The following is a 20,205-nucleotide window of genomic DNA, read 5'->3' on the forward strand; positions in this document are numbered from 1 at the left end:
AGCAAGTTGACAAAAAAAATGTTGCATTGTCACTAACTTGCTCAATGATCACATAGGATGATGCCAGATTTAATTCCCATTATGGTGCATAAAAAGCGGTAAACTGTTACAATATATGCCATTAAAGGACATTCTAATCTCAAACAATTTACTTGCCTAATAGCATTACACTGTATGTCATGTCGTAAAGCCATGAGGCCATTTCGGTAAAGAGCAAATTTAGAAAGCTATGTCGCAACTTCTTTCCTGCTCTAGGGTGTTTTCCTTCCTTAACACTGTATTGGAGAAGTATTATTTCATTGGGGAGTACGACCAAATATCACCTACCCCTTATCACAATGCCGAAATATTGTATTGTGAAGGCATTATTACATTTTAATGGTAAACAGGTCTTTGGTAAAAATGAGATTATGAGATAGAGAAAAACAATGGCTCCACCATTCATAGGTGATCTCTGTCATTTCCATCGGTTCCAACCTGGAAAATCCTATTAAGATGTTTAGTGAGATTTGCAGTCTTGTAGGGCTCATAGACGTGTGTGGACATAAATGGTTGTTAAAGCAGCTGCTCACCTGAGAGATGGGACTAAGACAATCGCTATATCTTATGGAACCTTTGATTCACCTCTCAACATATTAAAAGCCAACAGAATAATAATAATAATTTAAAAAAGCACACATTTAATTATCCAAACATCAATCAATGGCAGATATTTAATTTTGGCAATGTGTGCATAGAAACTCCAGAACTAATGCTGAGTGCACTACCCAACTATCCATCGTTACGGATTTCCCTTTACACCCGTTGAGGTGAACAGAAAACGTTCCCACTCTAATAGAAAGTAAGGGGCACACCCGGATAGCACAATGATGTCCTGCAGGACAAAGCTGAGAATTGAATCTGTCCCAAAGTGAAGATAGACTAGATTTCTTAAAACAATTTAATATTTTGTTTTAGTGTTCAATGCATCTCTGCACATAGAAGATACTATCAGGACAATTAATGTCTTAACAAGTCCACAAATGCATTAAACATGGAACCCTGTGGTCATATGTTTTTGCTACAATCAAGATACAGTATTGTTTTAAAAAATAACATATTTGAAGTTTTCTTAAGACACATGCTGTATTGTAATAATGGCACTGTAGCCTTATGCACTTTCTATAATAAATATAGGTATTATGTAATAACTTTTGATAAAACTTAGAAATTAGTGGCTACCTTCACTCTGCAAGATTACCTCTTAGCACTTCCAGATATTGCTCCACCACCAACTATGCCAAAAGCCTTCTTTCCCCCCAACCTATCACTAAGCCATGGTTCAGGCAGCTGTACTGTGCTATAATTACTACCAAGGGATCTCTTTAATGACTATTACTGAGCCGTGTTATCCTCCATAGTGCATGTCCCCTGCCTTTGCAGTTTTAAGCCATTTCCCAAACTACCTGATGGAAACATGGGTCAAAATGATCAGTGTTCATGTAGTAGTACTTATGCAGACAATCATGAAGAGAGCACAATGGTGCTTTTGTGCATGAGCTCTAACAATAACTGTGTTTATAGTTTAGATAAGGCAGTAGAAAGGAGGCACAGTATCACCTCTGCTGTGCCGATTCCATACGTACTTTCCATCAGCTACCTAAACAGTAGCGTGTGGTGGAATTTCACCTGTAAGCCAGGGGCCTACCTGAGGCTGGGGATCAAAATAGTAGCAGTCCAATACGGTTTAGTTACTAAGGGTTCTATATTCACATTAACAATAAACTAGGAAAAATCCTTAAATATAAAGCAGTGGTGGGAAACAGGAGGCCAGACATCTGCTGCCCCCATCTTCGTGCCCTGACTTAATCTCTGCTTACTTATTAAGCACCTAAGGTAACTGAACAGGAGGTGCTAGGTTCTGTGACCTCTTCTGAACACTATAAGGAGCACTAATTGGACGTAGAGGGAGTGTAATGTAATCTGCACCATGTGCTCTCCCCATACTTCCTCTGCGGGCTTCGGCAAAGCACATTTTTAGCCTGTCAAAAGTTACTGAGTGGCATGTAAAGATGAAAAGAGTCCTGAGTTGCACGTTAGGTGGTTTTGATGTACAGATCTGTGTGCATATAGGCTAATTTTAAGGCAAGCACAGTCTGCGTTCATACGGGTCCATATTGCGGCATGTGGCTGAATTCTGGACCAAATTAGCACATTTTCAGGGGATGTCTCTATGCCAACGCTGGAATCCCAACAAGGGAGTTAAGATAGGTGTCGAAATACCAACGCCTATCTTAATCCCGACACCAGAATCCAGGAGGACACGTGCCCGAACAATGGTAGGCCGGGGCGCCCTTAGTGTTAGTCACGGAGGCAGGTTAGGTTTAGAGGGGGGGGAGGTTAGGGTTAGGCACCACTGGGGGGTGGGGGGGGGAGGTTAGGTTTAGGCACTAAGGGGGGAGGGTTAGACACGAAGGGGGGAGATATAGGAACTGACGGGGGAGGGTTAGACATGAAGGGGGGAGATTTAGGAACTGACGGGTAGGGTTGAGGTTAGGTTACAAGAAGGGAGGGTTAGGGGGAGAAGGGGGGAGGGTAAGTATACTTACCTGACCCCTGTCGGGATACCAACCATCAGGATGCCGTTATAGGTATTGTGACAGGAGGCATCCCGACTGCTGGCATTACGTACCCATTCCCATTTTGAGATGAGTACTGCGGGGTCGGATGGGGGTGTGGTTGTTTTAGGGCTATTTTTCAATACTTGTAATTAAGGTTAATGTGAAGGTCGGGTGTTGCTAATTTCAGGGTTTGAGGCACATGTGGACCTTGAAGTGTATCTGGTTGACCATCATTGAAGTAATACCATTATTTGACAATAATATATACCAAAGGCTCTGTATTATGGAGCTGAATAAAATTTTTATGTTTATAGGTTACTAAATATGTGCACCATACTCCAACATATGAAGGAGCTTTTTTACTGCAAAGGTTTCTAAGCTGTGGAATGCCTTTAACGAAAATTAATGGTATTTGTACAGTAGCTATAATTATGGGGACATTATGGGGGATAACGGATTTAGGAAATTAGGGGCATATTCAATTAGACACAAAAAGTCCCGGACTTTGCCAACATGGCTGGTTTTCCATGCGAAAAAGTATCACGCGCGTCCCCGCTTATTCCCGTATTCAATTAGAAATCAGCGAAAACGGGACCCGGCGAAACTGTAACATGCGAAAAGTACTGTCAGATTTGGGCAAATCAGCCTGACACCCCCCAGAAGATGCACTGACATTGGGGATCACTAAAGATACCCCCAAATAGCCCTGCTGAAGGTATTTGGGGTACTTATCTCAATAGCTGCTATTTAGCATCTTTGCAGAAGTGGTGAAGAATAGCATTTAGCAGTGTTTTTTGATGGAAAAAGCAAATTTGGGGTACATGAAAATGGGTGCTAGCATATTTTTAAGTTGCTAAAGTGAACTTTTAAAAAACTTAAAAAATCCACCTGCCGCAAACTTAAAAACACCTGGGGCATCTTGGGGACCCCCTGGAGTCTATTTTGCTAGTTTTTAAGTTTGTCCCCCAACTTTGTACTTTTTCACCCCCAAAATGTAAGTACTTTTTGGGGATTATCTAAAGTATTTTTTAGACCTTTTTTGATGCAGTTTACCTTTGGGGGACTGTCCCAAGGGTGCAGGGGGGTTTCCCGAGGTTTGCACCCCAAAACTCAAATTATGCACTTTTTTCTGACACTTACTCAAAGGCAAAACTTTTTCGCCAGTTCCATTGCATTGAGTTTCCGCATCGGTGAAAAGTCTCCGGAATTTAATACGGAGGAAACTTTTCGCATGGTCAAATGACATCACTCGCGATACTTTTCCGCAGAAAACAGCTTTTCGCACCTAATTGAATACGGCCCTTAGTCTGAGTGTCACACTGAGTTTTGCATTCCTCTTGGACAACATAATTACAGTTTAAGAAAGGCTGAACTTGGTAGACCTGTGACATTTTTACTTTTTCCAATCACTCCTGTGAAGCAGGATGAGCCATGTTAGGAGGGCTTCTTTAGTACAACAGACAGGGAGTGACAATTTCACTGCAGAAAAGTACAGTGTGGATTGATGCACAGAAGCAACACCAACGATGTCACAGCAGCTCAAATTACCGCAATGATTTACGAGTATAACAGAAACACTTGTGGGATGGGCTTCAGCTGTGGAGTGGGAAGATCATACTTTACTTTCTAACAGAGATTCAATGGAATAGAAGGATAACTGTACAATATGCTTTATGTTCATGGTTCATATATGGAAAAATCAGACTTGGCAGCTGGTGATTCATTCATGGGCCAATTTATTATTAAAATATTTGTGGGATATTCCGTGAAAACAGCCATTTTCAGGGGGTAACCACAAACATTAATGCTCCCCTAGATGTACTGCGGGGAGAACGCAGCAAATAGCTGATATCTGCCTCGGTTCATCAATTTTCATCCGCAAATGCAGCTGGCTGCCATAGAATGGGGGCTGCTGTGCTACCGGATCTACTAAGTTCCAGAATGCGAAGCATTCCGGAGTTCAGCTCAGATAGGTAACAATTAAATATATATTCACCAAGCGCCAAATTTCTCACAATGGATTTATCTATAAATTTATATCTATCTCCAGATGGCTTTATTCTATAGTAGCCAGGGCCGGTGCAAGGTTTCTCGGCACCCTCGGCAAAACTTCAGCCTATTGCCCCCCAATTATCACCAATGCACACTTCCCAGCCCTCAGATTAAAATGCGACTTAAGTTCCACAGCCGTTGCCTGCATTAAGTATGATGTCTCTTTCAGAAACCTCCTTAATTTTTTTGGTAGGCAGACTGAGTGGTTAGTTAAGTACACTCCCCTTACCCCAGAATGGGCAATATTTGGGATATTACCCACAGATGTTAGGGTTTCTAGAGATGTAAAGAAATAACTGTTGGCAATCTCATCAGCTGCCCGTAAAACAATCCTTCATTTGTGGATTCAGAGCTCTCTGCCAACTCTCAAATTGTTCAAAGAAAAACTTTTCTTTATTTTTCATATGGCTTGGCTGGAGCCCTCCTCTCCATAAAGGAAGCTTGAACTAAAGTTTTTTGCAACATGGAAGAGTTTTATAGAGACCCTACCTGTTTCTACTAAGGAAGCCATATTTCAATGCTTCCGTAATACTATGTGGTATGAGACACGTATTATCCCATTTCTCTTTAAGCACTCAATTATGTTTGGTCCATTTCCAGGTTGTTTGTCTTTTTGGATTAATATGATTTTCTTTTCCTTGTGTCAGTTTTGTCACTGTTTATACTTCAAAATCCCTGAAAGATGTATAGTCGCCATCATTTTTCAATATGTTTTTTTTTTTCAAAATATTGCATATATTTTATTGTACATTTCAATTAAAAAAAAAAAAAGCATCGTAATTCACCTGAGATTTAAAATAGCTATACTACTACACAGTAAGCAAAGCACAAAATGTCGCCGAGCTGCTGCAATATCTAATAAAATCCTGGCATGTATAAAAAGTTACAAATCCACAAAAAGTAAACCTAGTAATACCTCTTTACAATTGCTTGCCCCACATCTTGAATAAAGAGTATAGTTTTGGGGACATGATCATGAGAAAAATTTAGGAGGAGAACAGATGTGGGAAACATTAAGATATTAAAGGAACGGAGTGGGATTAAGCTAAAAAGAAATGCTGAATGAATATATTGGGTTTGTTTGCATTTGAAAAATGATTAAATTAATGTAAAGTCAAACCAAAGTTTTACATAAATAAGTCAAATCCAGGACAGCACAGGTGAAAAACGCTAAACACGCTTCATCATTAGAGAGAAAGGAAGGACTTCACAGAGTATTCCCTAACAAGGGAGGTGGAAGTGGCAGATTTACTATGTACATTTTAAAATGCATATCTAATTTTTTTTGCAAGAAATGGTTATATATAAGTAAATAAACAAATTTGGATAACTGATCAAATCTGGTTGCTATTAAGAAGTAGGAAATTCTTTCCTCCATTGGGGGTAGAACTGGCAGCTGTCTCACTATTTGCTTTGGCTTCCTCTGGATCAATATACAGAATTTCCAAAAGACTGACATAATGGAATGGTTTATTTTGTCAATTTCTCTACCCAGGTATGCAATCTGAGCAAAGTAGATCCAATATAATCCACAAGATTTGAAGAATCTGGATTTCATAGAATGACATTCCACCATAAATTTTGCACAGTTGCCATCTTTTGATGTGGAAATACTTGTTCAACGCAAACCCCATTTTGCCTTTTGGCCACTGTAAAAAGCTTTCGATTTAATTTTATATATTGGTTTCCTCTAAAATCATAAAGTTTATTAATTGGGTAACTTCATTGTGTCCCCTTGTGCAATGTATTCTTATCTGACTAAAGCTGGGTACACACTATACGATTCTTGGGCCGACAAGGTTATGTCTGTCAGATAGGGCCGATAATTGTGCAGTGTGTACGCAGCTCCAGGCCCCAATGGTTGGCCTAAAACCTGGCGGATTGGCTCCTGATATAGCATGTGCCGCACACACTGTCGGTCCCATCAATTTGGTATTGTTCAGAAAGTGGCCCGATGTCTGCTAATTAATTACCATTCCCCTACAGAAACTAGATAATTTGGAATAGAAAGGATCGTTTGGAACGAAACAATAATTGAGTACTGTATATGGTGTATATCGTCCATTTTCTGGATACTTTTGGACTCTCTGAGTCGGTCTAGTTAGCATCATTCACCACAATCTTATAGTGTGTACCCCCAGCTTTAGTAAGTATATTCAAGTGGGATTTTCATTAATTGGCTAACAAGTGATACACAACATAATCTTATTCTGTACCTCCCCAGTTTTTTATTTTGGTTTATAAATAGGCCTACATAATTAGAAAGCCTAGTGTGATTTTAATATACTCTATTCTTAAAACACAAAAGGAATATAGTTTTCACTAAAAATGCACCACAAAATAATATTATTTTAGAACTAAAATTTCCCAGAGGTCCAGTATTATTTTGAACGATGGTGCCATGATGTTGAATATACAAATGTAAACCTAAAGGTGCATACACATGGTCAGATTTTTTTTCTGAACGATAACGATTGAAAAAATCGTTCAGTCGTTCATATCTGAAGGAAAATCTGACATATCTGTCAGATGAACGATTTGAACGATGCGCGTTCCCGATGGTCAAATAACGATATCTGACATCTGATGTGTTTGCAGTCAGACTTGGGCGATTTCCATTCATTTTAATGCAGTCAAAAATTGTTCAAATCGTTGGTAAAATCGTTCAACTGACAAATCTGACCATGTGTATGCTCCATTACAGACGTCTATGAAAGCAATAAAAGGATATAAAGCAAACATTACGTATATTTTTTATATGGTGTTATTCGGTGCACTGCAAGATCAGAGAGCTAGCACTCAGAGGTGCTTTTCTGACTCCATGATATGAGAATTTGATCATCTGATAAAAATTGGCATATACTGTCTGAAGAAGGCGGCAGTGTCCATGAAACCGTAACAAGTTTATGCAGATTTGATATGACACACCTGATGATCACAACAAGTATGTGATTTAATTAATGACCTGAGACAAATACCCAACGAACTACTGAAGTTTGAGAATTAATACGGAGTCTTCAATAGGGGGAAACTGTGCCAGGACTTTGGTTACAAATACATCAGAAGCACAGATTCCTTAAAACATCCAAATGTGGCTAACATTATTTAGTTACACAAAAACATTTACTTTTAGAGAGTAAATATACAGGTCTACTGGGGAAAGTGGCATTGAAAAATAACGCACATATTCATTCATTCATTTGAAATAGAATAATACAGACATTGCTGCTTTATTTTCTTAGGTGCAAATCTTGAATTCAAGGGAATTAAAGCCATATGATAAAAGTGGTTGGAGAATATACAATCTGCAACATTTCATCAGCATATTCTAAAGTAGATTTATTGGCAGCATAGAACTATAGGTTTTAGAACAAATTCAGATTTCGTTTAACAAAAACTTTGAATGCTTTACATAACATTTCTAGTGCAGCAACAGATCAGATAATATAGTGAATACATGGACTTCCTTTTCATAATCACAATAAGAATCTGAAACATGGTTTGGTTATTCGGATTCTATACTTTAAGCATCGTGTGGCTGGCTATGCAGCCCGGCCGACCGGACTTTGTATCGCATGCTACCACGGAAGCGCGCAGATAGTTAGTACACACTGGACAATCGGGCCGATATGTCGTTCCGATTTGGCTGGAAACGACAAAATCAGGCCGACATCGTCCTAAGGTGTACCCGGCATTAAAGTGCAACACAATTGTTGGAAGCTCTGCAACAGTGATGGGAAGAACTTCTCGAACAATATTTAACTTACATTGTAGAAATAATGCCACAAGTGTGTTTGGTGTTCAATCTGCAAAAGGTTACTTTTGATGAGTCAATTTTAGAGATAAAAAAAAAAATTCTATGATTTTTTTAAATTACGAGTGTTTTCTTGTTTTATGCTGTACATTAAGAAACTAAACTGCGTAAATTTCAACACAAGTGGAAAAACAGTGGTGTTCTAAAATTTTTGACTGGTAGTGTATTTGTAAGCACATTTGGTGTTTTATTTTATATTTTTCAGGGTAATGTCTTAATAAATTCAAAAAGCTGTTCAAACAGAGGTAATTTGTATCAGAGAATTCCCGTTACTTCCACAACTGTGAATGTCAGTGTTTATAGGCTTTAAATACCTCCAGGTAATGCCTGGATTCATTAACCTCACGTCTTCCTATTTCAGCTAAGAAGGATTATTTTCTTACGTGGTATGCGTATTGAAGCTAGGAGCGTATTAGTTATTTCTGTATTCTCTCTAAAATCTTTGCAGTGATTTCATTTTACATTACTAGAATGCTGCCAAATGTGCCTCCCTACTCTCATTGCATGCGCGTGCCACACATTAGCCAGTAAATGTTATAAAAAAACTGTAGCAAATTGCACTAGATCAGCATGCAGAGGATGCTGATTTATGCATATAGAGGATGAAAGTCCTCTATATACACAGCGGGTAAAATAAGTATTGAACACATCAACATTTTTCTCAGTAAAAAGATTTGTAATGGGGCTATTGTAATGGAATTATCACCAAATGTCAGCAATAACCCATGCAATCCACACATACAAAGAAATCAAACCATAGATATCCATAAATTAAGTTATGTGCAATAATGTCAATTGACACAGGGAAGGATTATTGAACACGCTTACTGAAATTTATTTAATACTTCATACAAAAACCTTTGTTGCTAATGACAGCTTCAAGACGCCTCCTGTATGGAGAAACTAGTCGCGTGCATTGCTCAGGTGTGATTTTGGCCCATTCTTACACACAGTCTTCAAATCTTGAAGGTTCCGTGGATCTCTTCTATGAACTCTGATCTTTAGTTCCTTCCATAGATTTTCAATTGGATTTAAGTCAGGTGATTGGCTGGGCCATTCTAGCAACTTTATTTTCTCTCCCTGAAACCAATTGAGACTGTCCTTGGCTGTGTGTGTTTGGGATCATTGTCTTACTGGAATGTCCACCCTTGTTTCATCTTCAGCATCCTGGTAGATGGCAGCAGGTTTTTATCAAGAATGTCTCTGTACATTTTGCCATTCAACCTTCCTTCAATCAAATGAAGTATGCCAGTACCGTATGCTGAAAAACAGCCCCACACCATAATGTTCCCACCTCCAAACTTCACTGTTGGTATTGTGTTTTTGGGGTGATGTGCAGTGCCATTTCTCCTCCAAACATGGTGTGTATTATGGCATCCGAAGAGTTAAATTTTGGTCTCATCTGACCAGACTATGGCCCTGATTCAGACCCGTTCGCTGCCGCTGGCAGCTCGCTAGGTTTGTGGGCGTTTTTTTTTACTCTGGCCACTCGAAAGGCTGTGGGAGTGGCCAGGAGACCATCGCGATAATCGCGACCATCGGCCTTGCGATGAGACCCTATGGTAGGGTCTAGGATACCGCAAGGCCGAGTGGACTTCCTGCTCTAATAGAGCAGGAAGTCCACTACTGATATCAGTAGTGATGTCAGTAGTACCTCCGTACAAACGGCAGGCGTTCCTAAGGGAACGCCTGCGTTTGTCCATCCACCCCGCCTACCTGCCCACAAAACGGGGCGAGCTGTCACTCACCATCGACATCCGCCCCGTCTTGTTGCGAGCCCCGTAGCGACTGAACTTCAGTCGCTCAGCGAGGCTCGCGCACGCCGGACGCGGCGCATGAGCGGTCAATAAACATTGGGACGCTTGTGAGCGGCTCTGAATCAGGGCCTATATTCTCCCAGTATTTCACATGCTTGTCCAAATGTTGTGCAGCAAACTTTAAACTTCAACATGCTTTTTCTTCAGCAATGGAGTCTTGCGTGGTGAGCGTGCATACAGGCCATGCCAGTTTAGTGCATTACTTATTGTTTTCTTTAAAACAATTGTACCTGCTAATTCCAGGTCTTTCTGAAGTTCTCCACAATTGGGTCCTTGGCTCTTGGACAACTCTTCTGATAATTCTTTTCACTCCTCTGTCAGAAATCTTGTGAGGAGCACCTGGTCGTGGCCGGTTTATGGTGAAATGATGTTCTTTCCACTTCTGAATGTTCCAGTGAGCACTGTTGGGGCCATAATTCGGAAGTTTAGAAATCGTTCTGTAACCAATGCCATCAGTATGTTTTGCAACAATAAGGTTGCGAAGGTCTAGAGAGAGCTCTTTGCTTTTACCCATGAGATGTTTCTTGTGTGACACCTTGGTAATGAGACACCTTTACTTGGCTATCAGTTGGGACTGAACCAGCTTATATTAATTAGCACTGACAAGGGGCAGGATTGCTTTCTAATTACTGATAGATTTCAGCTGGTGTCTTGGCTTTCCATGCCTTTTTGCACCTCCCTTTCTTCATATGTTCAATACTTTTTTCCTGTCTCATTTCACATTATCACACATAACTTAATTTATGGACATCTATGGTTTGATTTCTTTGCATATGTGGATTGCATGGGTTGTTGCTGACATTTGGTGAAAATGTAATTACAATAGCCCCATTACAAATATATTTACTGAGAAAAAAATGTTGTGTTCAGTACTTATTTTACCCACTGTACACCACTGAGGAATATTAGAGGGCCCTGTTCCCGGTTACTGTGAAAGACCAGTTGAATAATGTAGTAACAGCTATAGGCCTAAAGTTGTCGTATCCAGTAATTCTTGGACAGGACTTGCCACTGTTTCAAGAAGCTTACATGAGTGGGTCCTGCCAGACATGTCAGCGACTGAATCACCGGCCGAGAGCTTGGTCTTAGAAGAGCTTCTCAAACCTTCATGAAACATCAAACAATAACTATTTAAACTGCCATTCTGAAATGCTGCATACAGGTCGGTGGCAGACAAATCTCATCACAAGAAACCCTCAGTCCTGATAGTACTGGTTGGGAACTTGATGGAGGGGGATTCCTCATCGCCACATGAGGATGTGAACTAGTCTGCACTGTTTTATTTGCCAGGCCCCCCTTATACCTATACCCATAGTATAAACACCCTTAGAAAGGATAGCTATGGATTTGGTAGAGCCACTAGTAAACTCTGCACATGAACATCAATATGTGCTGGTGGGTCTGGATTAAACCACGTGCTACCCAAAAATGGTACCACTTTGTAATATTAACTCCAGTACTACAGCTAAAGAGCTAGTCTTGATTTGTACACAGTTGGGAATTCCCAAAGTTAAAAGTGAAAAATCACAAAATAGAGAAAGAATAGCATAATATTAGCCACAAAAAGCATAATATTAATGAAAAAGTAGCAGTAAGATCACATCTGTAACTAGGTAATTGCATCTCACATATAAATAGGTCGACATCACGTTTCAGTCCATTCGCGGGCTGTTCTCAAGACCACAAAGATAATAGGACAGTGCTGAGGTAGTGAAAAATGATGCAGTCATACTGAACATTGTTGTTTGTCATATATGTTATAGATTACTGAATTATAATTACAGTATGACACGATTTTTCAGAGCTTGTGCAAGTGTGCGTGATGCTGCGATGGTACTTTTTCCTACACTAGGGGGCAACTATGGGACGTCCTAAAATTGTCCCCTATGGGTGGAGTGAGCACAGTAGTGAGCACAGAACGCCCGAAGGCGGCGTCCGAGGACGTAAAAGTATCAAAAGCGTAAAATCTCATAAAGGTGTGAGCAGACAACCATGTGGCAAGCCTTACAGAGCTGTTCTGCAGAAGACCCACAGCATACTACACACAAAGTCCACATTGACCTTGTAAAATGGGCCGTCACCATGGCAGTAAGCCTGGCGAATGGTAAATCAAAGCCAGCTTAGTAGCTGGCCATCATTGAAAACCGTACAAGACAAAAAGAGAGAGTCTGACTTACGAAACAGCTTAGTCCGTTTGACATACAAACAAAGAGCCCTCACTACATCCAACGAAGCCTCAGGGTGAGAAGGATTAGAAGATTGAAATGCAGGAACTACTATTTCCTGTTTAATATTAAATCGGGACACTACCTTGTGGGAAGGTAGTCAAGGCGAGTCCATAAGACCATTCTGTCATAATGAAACACCAGAAATGGAGAGCATCACGAGAGAGCGCTCAAATTCGAGACCCTTCTAGCTGACGCAATGGCCAAAAGAAACACAGTTTTCCATGTGAGCCAACGCAAATAAACCATCTACAACGGTTCAAAGGGAGCAGACTGGAGAGTCTGGAAAACTAAGGAAAGATCCCAGCCACCGGAAAAACAAATTGTGGCTGCACACAAAGCACACCCTGGAAAAAAGTTCTCACTTCAGGAAGCAGAGCTATCGGTTTTTGAAAAAGGATAGACAAAGATGAAACCTGGACCTTTAAGGACGAAAGCCGAAGGCCCAAGTTCAGACCTGGAGACAGGAAAGGATCTGGGAAAGACTAAAAGACCTGGGATTAAGACCTCTGGTCAAACACTATGAAAAGTAGGTACGCCAAATCCTGTGATAAACATGCGCAGAAGGTTTTCTAGCCTGCAGCATGGTCCGAACCACTTGTCTAGAGAATCCCTTCGCTCTCAGGATGGATGTCTCAAGAACCACCCTGTCAAAACGAGCCTGGCCAGGTCCGGATGTAGACATGGACCCTGAGAGAGCAGATCTGGCCGCAGCGGAAGCCATAGAGGAGCGTCTACGGACAGGCCCAGGAGATCTGGGTACCACGCGCGTCAAGGCCAATCTGGAACCACCAGGTTCAGAGTGCCTCCTTCCAGCTTGAGTTTGTAAAGGACCTGAGGAATAATTGAGATTGAAGGGAAGACATAAATCAGTGGAAACGTCCAAGGAACCACCAGTGCATCCACCAGGAGAGCTGGTGATTGTAGCAAAACCCCATCATGTCAATGTCTGTTAGGCCACAGTGATGGACTAACAATTGGAAGACGTCCGGATGTAACACCCACTCTCCGGCATGTAGGTCCTGATGACTCAAAGTCCGCTTCCCAATTCTGTACTCCTGGGATGAAGACAGCGGACAGACCTTGAAGATGCCACTCCACCCAGCAAAGAATCCTGCCTACCTCTTGCAAGGCACCTTGACTTTGAGTGCTGCCATGGTGATTTATGTAGGCCACCGCTGTTGTGTTGTCTGATTGCATCTTCACTGGACGACCCCCGAAATAGGTGCTGCACCTGACACAGAGAAATGTACATGGCACAAAGCTCCAGAATGTTTTTGAAAGCTGGCTCTCCTGATGCGTCCAAAGGCCTTTAAAGGTGAGTTGACAAGCTACAGTCCCCCACCCCCGAAGGCTTGCATCGGTGGTGAGAAGGACCCAGTCCTGGTTCTAAAAGGGGCGACCTTTGTCCAGATGAGAGCGCAGGAGCCACCACAGTAGGGAGAGGGGAACTTTCTGGGGGAGAATCAAAGTCTGAGCTTTGAGGTTCAGACATGACTTGATCCAATGACTCCAGAATTTGCATGCATGAGTGAATGTACACTCATTGCAGACTGAGAAAGCAGCAAATCCTGGTTTGCAAAGACAACTTCTTGTTTGGAGGAAGGAAGACTCTCTGAGTTCTGGAATTCAACAAGGGTCCCAGATGGAGCATCTCTTGGGATGGAGACAGCATTGACAAGTTGATTATTCACTCTCTGTGATTGAAGTAGCTGTATCATCAGGTATGGCAAAATCCTGTGCTGCCATGACTTTCATGAACACACGAGGGGCCGTGGACAGACCAAAGAGCAACACTTGAAATTGGTAGTGGTTGATTTGTACTGCAAACCTGAGGAAACATTGGTAATTGGCTCGTATAGGGATATGCAAGTAAGCATCCTGTATATTGAAAGACGCCGTAAAGTCCCCCAGTTCCAAAGTTAAGATGATGGACCGAAGGGACTCCATGCAATTTGGGGATGCAGAGAAACTTGTTTAGATGCTTCAAATTGAGAATGGGCCGTAAAGGAGCAGTCTGGCTGCTGAACCAGAAAGAGGTTGGTGTAAAATCAAACCCTTTCTGGGATGGGGGAACAGGAATTATGACCCCTGAGGCCAGGAGAGCGCGAATCGACACCTCTAGAACTTCTGTCTTTTCTGGTTGAGCAGGAAAACCGGTGGAAAAAAAACGGTGGATGCTGTCGAAATGTAAGAGCGTAGCCTCGAGACATGATGTCCTTGACCCAAGCATCCATACTGCCGAAAAGCAAAGAAGCCGACCTCCCACTCCGGGGCCCCTGGGAGGAGGCCTGCCCCATCATGGGGCAGGCTTGACCGCTGTCTTGGCAGCTGGACATCTGGTGGACCAGGCCTGCTTACCTCCAGGCTTGGAGCTATTGGAGGCAGAACCCTGTGTTCTTGGAAATGGCTGACCTTTGGCCTTACCGTGCGGCCGAAAGGAACGAGATACCGAAGTCCTGGGTCTTGTAGTGGTAACAGACGGCAGAAAAGCTTATTTGGGGGCTGCCAATGTAGTGACTATCTTTTCCAGTTCCAGACCAAATAATATCTCACCTGAATAACGAGGAGCCTGCAGAGCCTTCTTAGATTCTGTATCCGCCTTCCAAGTGCGCAGCCAAAGAGCTCTTCTGGCAGCAACTGCAGTAGCGGAAGTCCAGAATCTATAGCTGCTTCAGAGAGATACGGAGCCGCTTCCCTAACGTGTGCAACCATAGCCTACAGCTTTAGCTACCCAATCAGATGCTAGGGCTGGTTGGGCCAGAGCTCCTGCATTCACAAATAGTTTTCAAGAAATTTTCCAACTTCCTATCCATAGTATCTTTGAGAGATGCCGTATTTAGTATAGGTAGGAGGGAATAAGACGTGTAATGTGGGCATCCCCCGGGGGAAGGAGACTCCCACTTAGCCTTATCTGCTGCTGGGAGTGAGTAAAAGGTTGCAATATGCTTGGAAACTTGAAAGCGTTTACTAGGGTGTGACCACGCTTCCGCCAAGAGATCTTTAATCTGCGCAGAAGACGGAAATTCCGCCAGTGATTTTTCTGTCTTTTAAAGACAGGATAGGAGGTTGTTCCTCTTCCTCCACTAACAGAATAGACTTAACTGCTCTAACAAGAGCTTCTACATCTACAGAGGACATAGTGTTCTCCCGAACAGAGGACATCTCCACATCCAAAGCGACAGAGGCACTAGCCTCACCATCTGAGGAAACCTCTGAATTCCTGCCAGATAACGGCGTGGAACTTTCATGTGGAGCAGGCCTACGTCTAGGAGCCCTATCCCTATCAAGCATTTGCTGAAGGGACGTGGACACCTGAGCTAGCCCTTAGACAGACTGGGCAAAAGTTTGCATCCAGGGAGGTTCCGCCATGGGAAGCTGTGGCACAGCGACAGGGACAAGTGGCATAGGTACTGACATACGACCTACAAATTGTCACTGCCCAAGCCAGTGACTAGAAATCATAGGCGAAGTCACCTTTTGCAGGGCCCCAAAGCAATTAACACACAGGCCATAATGCTCCGGATCCGGAGGAGGAGTGACAGATACTTGTTACACGTGCGCAGTACTACAGCGCCAGTGTCCTTAGTAGTTTTATTTCTGGACATGTTGTAAGTCGCAGAAATCAATATACTCAAATTAGCAAAGGGGGTCTATATAGTGAGAAATATAGCAGTATAATATAGGTAAGCCTTACTCACCCCTGCCAGGGATGTTCCCTCAGCGACCAGCCACACACATGCATACACACAAACACTCAGACCACACAATGCAGATAGTGGGCTATAGCTCAACAAACCAGCCAAATTATAGCAGGCAGGAGCAATAAAGTAGTGCAGCTGCTTACCTAGATTACCTCAATGTGCACTGGCTGCGGCTAGCGGCTCCTGCTGTGGAGAACATGGCTGAAGACACTGACCCAGTTGCCAGTGCTGCAGCCACTGGTGCTAGAGAGGCAGTGGGGGCATCCTATAGGACGCCTTCCACTGCACACTCTAAATATACTAATAAAATAAATCAAATAAAATTGAAATAAAAATGGAGGACCATCTAATAGCCCCCCTAATAACCCGGTGCCCAACTCCTGCCGGCACCAAACTTAAAACGGAGGTCCAGTGCCTGGGAGCGGGTTAGAGGAGAGGAGCCTGTGCCTGTGGGTAAATTGCTTTAACCATTAGGTGCCCAGTCTCTCCTCTCCAGGCTATATACAGAGTTGTCCCTGTGCCCCCTAGTGGAGGAAAAAGAAACATCTTTTTTGCTTTTGGTGAGTGCGCTATTTTTTACTATTTAGACACAGTTCTAGAGATTATATATATATATATATATATATATATATATATATAAATTATTATTTGTACCAATGCAAAGTCACCTCTATAACCTTGCATATACGGTCTGATTTACCATTGCTTTTTGCCTAACCTCACAACTTTTAACTTTTTTTTTTATTACTCATTTTGAAAACCCATGAAATCACATATATTCCCCTCAATAAAAAAAACAAAAAACTTTTGTCATCAAGCATACGCATTCACCAACAGTGTTCTGTCACCAGCATTTTTGAAAAACCTTCAACACTGCTGTTCTTATACAGACACTGGGCCTGATTCAGAGCCGGACGCTATTTGCGGACGCTTGTTCCAAAAAAGGGGCCGGATATTTAAATTGAGTGCTCGCTCTTTGTGGTGTGTTGACGCCTCTATGTCTGAGCGAGCGTTCGAAAAATGCGCTCGCTATTTTGTAAAGACGCCCCTTTGCCGTTTGCATCACACGTCATCTCCGGTATTTATTAGATTAATCGGGAACATCGAAAGGCATCTGAACTGCTCGCAGTGGTTGTGGTAGCTTTTTCTTACCGCTATCACTGCGAGCAGTTCAGGCTAAAAGACAACCAAGTGACGTGGTCGATGATGCTCCTTTAGTAATTATGCACTCCCATTAAACGCCCTTTTGACCGTTGAAGAGAGACTTACTGTAACTGCTCTTGTAGAGGCACTCTTACACATGCTGTATTCCAAATCTGTAAGTTTTCACTACTTATAGATTTGGAATTACAGCATGTGTAAGACTGCTTTGTCTATACAAGAGCAGCTACAAAGTATTTCTTCATGGTCTCTTACTCCAGTCACTCATTTGTGCTACGTGGCCCATTGACAAACATGATCCATTAAAATAAAAAAAAAATTAAAAAAATTGTTGTTTATTTAGAGCACAGTGAAAAAGTGACAGGCTATAGAAGTGGTTAAAAACCAACAATATAAAAATAAAAAACAAAAAACAGCTGCAGCACCAATAAAACATCACAAAAAAAAGTTTTTGACAAAGTTTCATCCTGTGAATATAGTTATCAACTCCAAAAGGTTACATTCAACCATAAACTTAAAGTATACATAATTTATAGGATAATGTTCTGGTAACAACAAAGGTGTACATTTTAGAATGGATTTAACAAATAACATTTTTTTTTTATTAGAAGTAAAGATTTTTTTTCCCCAGTGCACTTGAGCTGAGAAATGATAACAGAATCTATAACTGGAAAGTACAGACTTTTCAGGACCTGGTTGCACAAGGCTCAAAACAAGTTTCATTAATTTGTATGACAGATTTGGTTGATATTAACTTCTTAATACTTTTAACATAAATTGTTATTAGTCACAGAACATTCAGTTTATTTGGGAGTGTGGCCTGTGTGTAATGCAGCACTAAAAACACAAGGAAATATTTCTCTTTTTTTTGGCAACTAATTTATTTCCCAAATATTTTCTCAAACAAGGCATTCGCAGTGGTAAGACAATAAATGGGTCCTGGAATAAGAGAATGTGGTTTTCCAAAAAACTAAGAGGCGTATGGTAAAGACTGATGTATATTAAAAACAGGCTTTGCAAGTGGCTACCTTTGTGGCATATTGTAACTGACATCAGCGTCTTCCTTGCTGAAGCGCTATATTGATGAAAGCAGTGCCTGTACTATTATACATTCTTCTATTACTAAGTGCCCTAGCTTACAATATATGTCCTTTATAGAATCAACCGACATCCAATTGTACAGTAAAAAAAAAATAAAGTATGTAATGTGATAGAAAGTTTAGATTTGCTTAGGTTGAACCACGCTGAAAGTTCCTTCTAGGTTTAATCTTGTCCAGCTAGCTGTAAGTTGGACAGTAATGCTGATATATTTCAGTGGTTTCGAATTGTTAGCTTGCGTTTGTCATTCTTCAAAACTTACCTCTTGTGCAAAATCATGTTTCTCTTTCGATTGTGTTTTGTGTGACGCATCTAATATTTCAAAATTTCTCCTCAGATCTAATAACTCACGTTCCATTGCATCTCGTTCACTGCAACGTATACAAATAATTAGAAATGAAACACAAAGCTTTGCATGAAACAATTTGTAGTAAAATAAAGTTTCAAGCCTGTGTACGGTATATGGCCTAAATAATATACCTAAAGTATATGTGCGCAGCATAAAAAACATCTTCAAGCAGTAAGCAGCTATTTTCTAACCACTAATATGAAGTGTCGAGTCTTTATCTTTTATCACTCTGAACAGTGCAAAACTCTGTAATTGATTTTGTCATGATTTCTTTTTTTTTTTTATACATTAGAACCAGTTCAGATACAGTTTAAATGTTCTGGGATGTGTGGGTTACAAAAAAAGAAAATACTTTCATAGAAAAGTAAAAAAAAAACAAAAAAAAAAACAAAAAAAAACAACTTCATAATATAAAGTCCTGATGAAATACTGAAGTTTACATTCTATGAATAATAATAATTAAATGCATATCATATTAAGTTGTGGTCATTTAAAGCTGTAAATGTGATTTTTATAAATTAAACCTTTACTGTCAATAAAAATATGGTTTAAATAAGAACAGAGTAAACAGTAAACATTTTTTACATTTCCCCTGTTTTGATAACTGCATTTGGTCCTTTATCTATATTTTTTTTTTTACAGCTTAAATAATCATAAAAATGAACAAAAATGCTATAAAAAAAACTAAAGTCATGTACACACTAGACGATATGACGTCCGATCGGGCGAATCAGACAACATAGCGGGCAAATCGCCCAGTGTGTACCCACTATGCCGCGGACGATGCGCTATCCCGGGCGTCGTCAGCGTCATCGGCAGTCGGACCTGCATGCAGGTCTGACGGGCGATATAGTCGACAGGGGCCATACTGCAGAATGCAGCATGGCCCCCGCTGTCGCTCCAAGGCTGCGGGCATCCGCAAGCGTGTATGCACCCCCACCGAGTCCCGCTGCGAACGACACTGTGCTGGGTACACATAGTTTAGTGTCTACCCAGCTTAATAACATTTTTATCAAATGGTAAGAAAGGATTTTTGGTACTCCATGTTAAATCCATTTCACTCTATCCAAACCGGGACTCAGATAGGTTATAACGGGCGCTGTTCTAGCAGCAGGAACATCTTCAAACTTATCCACTGTACATCCCAGAATGCAGTCTATAATCTTAATAAGCTTAGGAGACTGTAAACTACACACTCAATGAGAATGAACACTCAAACAACAGTGTGAAAACACAGAGTGTAAGACATAAAAGGGGGTGGTTCAGAGGTGTACGCTAGTAAAACATCAGGGATTTTAAATCTGTGCATGCATCCAAGACCCACTGTCCATGAGTCTCTATTCTCACTGCCGGGGGATGCAGGCTGAAATTGCATGAAGAGCCAT

At 41.3% G+C, this 20,205-nt stretch overlaps 1 protein-coding gene across 4 annotated transcripts in view; it reads right to left on the reverse strand.

Moving 5' to 3' along the window:
* Positions 1-20,205, reverse strand: part of PIBF1 (progesterone immunomodulatory binding factor 1) — a 276,137-nt gene that overhangs the window by 214,699 nt on the left and 41,233 nt on the right. For 3 of the 4 annotated variants that reach the window (XM_088459353.1, XM_088459346.1, XM_088459371.1), the window contains exon 7: positions 18,734-18,842. The exons of the other annotated variant lie outside the window; for it this stretch is intronic. In XM_088459353.1, the coding sequence (XP_088315479.1) occupies positions 18,734-18,842 (109 nt within the window). The remainder of the gene's footprint in view (positions 1-18,733; positions 18,843-20,205) is intronic. 4 annotated transcript variants of the gene reach the window in all.

The sequence above is a fragment of the Taudactylus pleione genome, unplaced genomic scaffold (genome assembly GCF_031769625.1).
Source record: "Taudactylus pleione unplaced genomic scaffold, aTauple2 ptg000041l, whole genome shotgun sequence".
Taxonomy (NCBI): Eukaryota; Metazoa; Chordata; class Amphibia; order Anura; family Myobatrachidae; genus Taudactylus; species Taudactylus pleione.